The 6,621-nt window shown below is 42.7% G+C and overlaps 1 protein-coding gene across 1 annotated transcript; it reads right to left on the reverse strand.

The window, feature by feature from the left end:
- Positions 1-712: 712 nt before the first annotated feature.
- On the reverse strand, positions 713-3,842 carry LOC123772294 (involucrin-like). The gene is made up of 2 exons (XM_069311370.1): positions 2,909-3,842; positions 713-981 (listed from the first exon to the last, which is right to left on the reverse strand). The coding sequence occupies exons 1-2, from the start codon at positions 3,840-3,842 to the stop codon at positions 713-715; spliced, it is 1,203 nt and encodes a 400-aa protein (XP_069167471.1).
- Between the last annotated feature and the right edge of the window lie 2,779 nt (positions 3,843-6,621).

The following is a 6,621-nucleotide window of genomic DNA, read 5'->3' on the forward strand; positions in this document are numbered from 1 at the left end:
ACAAATGAGGGGGTGGAGGTACTTGTTAGATATTCAGACTGGTCACACACCGAGGTAAGGTCCAAGGGTTTAACACAGCCATTGCCAACCCAAACGAATGTATTGGTCAATAGGACAAAGGGTGATCTCTAGTTTCTGGGAACAAGGAGATTTACAGTTAATCGGATTATACCCTTCTAGGGATGCGGATTGCAGTGGTTGAGGCTTCGACCGGCTGGAGGGAGTCTCGTGGTAGCAGCGCTTCTAGCAAGTCCTCCTTAAGTCCGCCTGTGGCAACAACGAAGTGAACCGACCAAGTGTGGGGACCCAATGTTGTTCTTGCTGTTAAAGTCGAATCTGCAGTATGTGAGTATTGTATGGAAGACTAACCGGGTGTGGAGAGTTGTAGTGATGATTCGGTGTTAGGGACTAAGGCGGAGGTTACGAGTTCCGGTGGAGACCGGGAAGGTACATTGGGGTTACTGTATGGTAGCTGATTTAACCAGAGAAAGTGGATTAATGTGTTAATTATCATCAGAGTATCTTTATGTAATTAAATTGGAAAATCTGACAGCCTTAAATCACCTTCCATATGTTCCTCCACTAAGTTCCTGTATGAACCTAGAGGGAGGTCTCAGGGGTTCTGGTGTAGAGAATTACATGACCGGAGTAACTGTTCCTGAGGCCAGGGAGTTATAGTTGTGTAATCGCTGTGTTCAGAGTGAACAAGAGTTCAGCGATCACGACAAGAGGAGAATGGTGAGAGGAGGAGAGGGAGAGGCCAACATGACGGGCCATTACACACCACTTGCAGCCGGAAAGTGTTGCAGTGTTCCGCCACTTGCTGCTGGAAAGTGTTGCAGTCTTCCACCACTTGCTGCCGGAAAGTGTTGCAGTCTTCCACCACTTGCTGCCGGAAAGTGTTGCAGTCTTCCACCACTTGCTGCCGGAAAGTGTTGCAGTCTTCCACCACTTGCTGCCGGAAAGTGTTGCAATGTTCCGCTGCCGGAAAGTGTTAGCGCAACAAATTAATTCTCGCATCGTTACGTTTCTCTGAGAGTGATTACAACTTATTGCATAAGTTTTGGACATTTCAAATATTTTCCCAAAGTTTAAATGAGATGTTTCTCTCATATTGCTCAAAAAGATAAACTTATGACTGAGAAACATGACATATTTTCTCATGAAATTCAGCAACAGTCAGGACAAATTTATACAAAAATTTTCAACATCAATTACCAATTATCATGACAGATTTGCTCATGCATTTCCAGCAACAATCAACCGTTATCATTTACCTGAAGCTGTTGGGCAAACGTTATCGTTGCTTCATAATGATACTCGTTAATTAACACTCGTTAATGAGAAAGTTTGTCATTGTGTATGTTAACTAATTAAAGTTTACAGGGAATTTTATTAATATAGCGAATCTTACCCTTATAATTAATCTAGTTCAATAGATTAGTGAACACGAATAAGATCTATTGAGCTTCGGCTTTCTTTAAAAAAATCTAGTTTATTAGTGAAATTACCTTAGTTTTGTGAAGCAGTAATTTTAACTGAATATATTATAAATTGTAGACAGTTCTGCAACGTAAAGTTTAACGAAAATTGTACGATTTTAGAACATCAGGTAATCTAAATTGTACGATTTTAGAACATCAGGTAATCTAAATTGTACGATTTTAGAACATCAGGTAATCTAAATTGTACGATTTTAGAACATCAGGTAATCTAAATTGTACGATTTTAGAACATCAGGTAATCTAAATTGTACGATTTTAGAACATCAGGTAATCTAAATTGTACGATTTTAGAACATCAGGTAATCTAAATTATACGATTTTAGAACATCAGGTAATCTAAATTGTACGATTTTAGAACATCAGGTAATCTAAATTATACGATTTTAGAACATCAGGTAATCTAAATTGTACGATTTTAGAACATCAGGTAATCTAAATTGTACGATTTTAGAACATCAGGTAATCTAAATTTAACAGTTTACTTTTTTTAAAACAATTTAAATGTAAGGGCAACATTCCGAAACAAAATTTCCTTGTAGTATAAAGTAAAAATTAATATATTTTGTTTATTCTGGTTTAGAAATAATTTGATCAAAATGTTGTAAATACAGGTTTATCGAATTACAATAATAAAACCTTGGTTAATAAGTTATTATAGAAAACTATATGAAATTAATTCAGTGGAGGACGTCTCTCTGGAGACTCGTCATGGCGTCTCAAGGACCTAATAGTACGTCGCATTTTGACGTATAATTCCCGTAAGGCCGAAAACTGACGGAGTAAACATGGCGGCTGCTGGCTCAATTATCGTGCTGTGTTTCGGCTCTCGGTTAGGCTCGGTTCGTGCAAATTAGTACATCAATTTAGTGAAGTCTTGAACGCTCGGGAGAACAGGCTGCGTAGTCAACACGAATAAGCTCGATTGAGCTTCGACTTTCTTTAATTAAAAAATCTAGTTTATTAGTGAAATTACCTGAGTTTTGTGAAGCAGTAATTTTAACTGAATATATTATAAATTGTACAAAGAAAACGGGATCCGAGAGTAAGGTATATATGTTATTTATGAGTGAGCACGAGGATGCTGTTGTGAGTAAGGTTCATGTGGGTCGTAGTATATTGTTGTGAGTAGAGTGTGAGAATCCCAAGATTTCTCTTTGAGAGGAATCCCGCGGATTTCCGCTTGCGGAACTACGGAATACAAGGAGCACTTAGGATCCTCTCTTTGACTTCAGACCATTACACGCAGGTCTGAATTCATGAACGTCTGGAAGCGCAAGGTTTGTGGAGGGACTCGTGCTTACTCAAACACCTTTGTGACTGTGTTTACTGCCTCTCTGCACGGCAGTGTATGTGTTCACTACCACGGTACTCGCCCTGTATGTGTTCACTACCACTGTACTCACCCTGTATGCGTTCACTACCCTGGTACTCGCCCTGTATGTGTTCACTACCCTGGTACTCACCCTGTATGTGTTCACTACCCTGGTACTCACCCTGTATGTGTTCACTACCACGGTACTCACCCTGTATGTGTTCACTACCACGGTACTCACCCTGTATGTGTTCACTACCACGGTACTCATCCTGTATGTGTTCACTACCACGGTACTCGCCCTGTATGTGTTCACTACCACGGTACTCGCCCTGTATGTGTTCACTACCACTGTACTCACCCTGTATGCGTTCACTACCCTGGTACTCGCCCTGTATGTGTTCACTACCCTGGTACTCACCCTGTATGTGTTCACTACCCTGGTACTCACCCTGTATGTGTTCACTACCACGGTACTCACCCTGTATGTGTTCACTACCACGGTACTCACCCTGTATGTGTTCACTACCACGGTACTCATCCTGTATGTGTTCACTACCACGGTACTCGCCCTGTATGTGTTCACTACCACGGTACTCGCCCTGTATGTGTTCACTACCCTGGTACTCGCCCTGTATGTGTTCACTACCCTGGTACTCACCCTGTATGTGTTCACTACCCTGGTACTCACCCTGTATGTGTTCAATACCCTGGTACTCACCCTGTATGTGTTCACTACCATGGTACTCACCCTGTATGTGTTCACTACCCTGGTACTCACCCTGTATGTGTTCACTACCCTGGTACTCACCCTGTATGTGTTCAATACCCTGGTACTCACCCTGTATGTGTTCACTACCATGGTACTCACCCTGTATGTGTTCACTACCCTGGTACTCGCCCTGTATGTGTTCACTACCACGGTACTCACCCTGAATGTATTCACTACCCAAGCACTCACTAAAGCTGGAGTGCACATTTGCACGGTATAATATATATACGAAGACATACACAGAAATATTCATAGTATTCACACATGCAGCCAATATCATTAACTAATATTTAAAATAATTCCTCTCTTTCTCAATTGCTTTCGTCTCAATATTATTTAACCAATTACACGCCTTTACCCACGAGGTGTCACACTGGATGATTGGAGAACCTTCTATTTCTTCAATATTAGAGTAGGAGAGTGCTCGAGCTAATGGTGTCGCCGGAGGGCCAACTTATGCCGGGTGAGGAGGCAGAGACGGTCTAGCGGGCAACTTATGCCGGGTGAGGAGGCAGAGACGGTCTAGCGGGCATAATTGCACACTCTAACTACGTCCATTGTGTCGAGTGAATGATTTAATTTTCCACTTATTTAAATATCGAGAGTGAGCACTCTGGAACTCTTCTGCCTCCCGGCCCTTCGTCGAGGGCTCCAGTATTTACCCAGGGGAAATTATGAGAGCGTTTTTATTTTAATATTCATATGTACATATTATTAGCCAATATAAATGTATATAGAGCTACACGCACGCGCACGCACACGCACACACGCACTCGCAGATGCACACGTGCACGCGCGCGCGCGCACACACACACACACACACACACACACACACACACACACACACACACACACACACACACACACACACACAGAACCCCCCCCCCTATCCCAAACCCTCCAAACCCCCCACTCAAATTCTAAGCCAAATCTCCCTCCCCCCACACCCCAATCCCACCCTTCTACCCCTCCCCTCCTCCAACCATGTCCCCCTCCCCTTTTTCCTTCCCGTCCTCCCTCCCCCTTCATCCCATACCCTCCCTGCCCCCCCCATCCCGTTCACTTAACCCCCGCCCCTCACCCCAGTATCCTCTGAGACCCTGTTATCCACCTCAAAAAATCCTCACACCCATGGAACTGCTTCCCCCACCAGCAGAACACTCGCCAAATAGGCGATTTGAGAAGGGACAGAAGAAAGTGAGCCTCAGGGCAATGTATACTAACATAGATGGAATTACAAATAAAGCAAATGAGCTTGGAGAATGGGTACTAGAAGAAAACCCAGACATAATAACACTCACAGAAACAAAGCTAACGTAAACCATAACAAATGCAGTGTTTCCACAGGAATATTATGTTATAAGGAAAGAGAGGGAAGGAAGAGGTGGTGGTGGTGTAGCTCTGCTGGTAAGAAAGGGCTGGGACTTTGAGGAGATGGTCATTCAGGGCTGTGAGGGTTTCAGTGACTACATAGCAGGTACTATAACAACTGGAGGACAAAAAATTTTAGCCGTAGTCATATATAATCCACCACCAAATGACAGAAGACCCAGACAGGAATATGATAGAAATAACATGGTGGCCATGTTATTTCTATCATATTCCTATTCCAGACCAATCCTGGAGTATGCAGCTCCAGCATGGAGTGCATATCTAGTCAAGCATAAGACTAAACTGGAAGAGGTTCAAAGGTTTGCCACCAGACTAGTATTCGAACTGAGAAGTATGAGCTACGAAGAGAGACTCCGGGAATTAAACCTCACGCCACTGGGAAACGGAAGAGTAAGAAGGGACATGATCACCACTTACAAAATTCTCAGAGGAATTGATAGGGTTGATAAAGACAGGCTATTTAACACAAAGGGCACACACGCACTAGGGGACACAGGTGGAATTTGAGTGCCCAAATGAGCCATAAAGATGTTACAATTTTTTTCAGTGTTAGAGTAGTAGACAAATTAAATGCATTAGGAAGTGATGTGATGAAGGCTGACTCCATACACAGTTTCAAGTGTAGAGATGATAAAGCCCAATAGGCTCTGGAACCTGTACATTAGTTGATTGACAGTTGAGAGGCGGGACCAAAGAGCCAGAGCTCAACCCCCGCAAGCACAACTAGGTTAGTACACACACACAAACAAGAACTTTGTAACACAGCATCAACATGGGTTCAGGGATGGCAAGTCCTGCCTCACAGGATTAATTGAATTCTATGAAAAGGCAACAAAAAATCAGGCAAGTAAGAGAGGGGTGGGCAGAATGCATTTTTCTCGATAGCCAGAAAGCCTTTGACACAGTACCACACAAGAGGCTAGTGCAAAAGCTGGAGATGCAGGTTGGAGTGAAAGGGAAGGTACTCCATTGGATAAGGGAGTAGCTAAGCAACAGAAGACAAAGAGTCACTGTGAAGGGTGAGGTCTCAGATTGGCGAGACATCACCAGTGGAGTCCCGCGGGGTTCAGTCCTTGGACCTATACTGTTTCTGATATATGTAAATGCTCTCCCAAAGGGTATAGAATCGTTCCTCTTATTGTTTGCCGATGATGCAAAAATTATCAGGAAGATTAAAATAGAAGAACATAGTATGAGGCTACAAGATGACCTAGACAGACTGAATGAATTGCCCAACAAATGGTTACTAAAGTTCAACCTGAGTAATTGTAAGATAATGAAACTAGGCAGTGGAAACAGGCCAGACACTGATTATAGAATGGGAGATGAATTACTTAATGAAACGGTCAGTGAAAGCTCTAGGAGTTGATATCACACCAAACCTGTCTCATCTACAAGTATTTCATCTCCTATTCTGTATCCTGTGTCTGGCTTCCTGTTTCCACCGCCTAGTTTCATTACTTTGCATTTACTCGGGTTAAACTTCAACAGCTATTTGTTGGATCATTCACTCAATCTGTCTAGGTCATCTTGTAGCCTCCTACTATCATCCTGTTTCAATATTCCTCATAATTTTTTGCATCATCAGTAAACATTGAGAGAAACGAGTCTATACCCTCTGGGAGATCATTTACATATAC

Source organism: Procambarus clarkii, chromosome 69 (assembly GCF_040958095.1).
Source record: "Procambarus clarkii isolate CNS0578487 chromosome 69, FALCON_Pclarkii_2.0, whole genome shotgun sequence".
In the NCBI taxonomy this organism is placed as follows: Eukaryota; Metazoa; Arthropoda; class Malacostraca; order Decapoda; family Cambaridae; genus Procambarus; species Procambarus clarkii.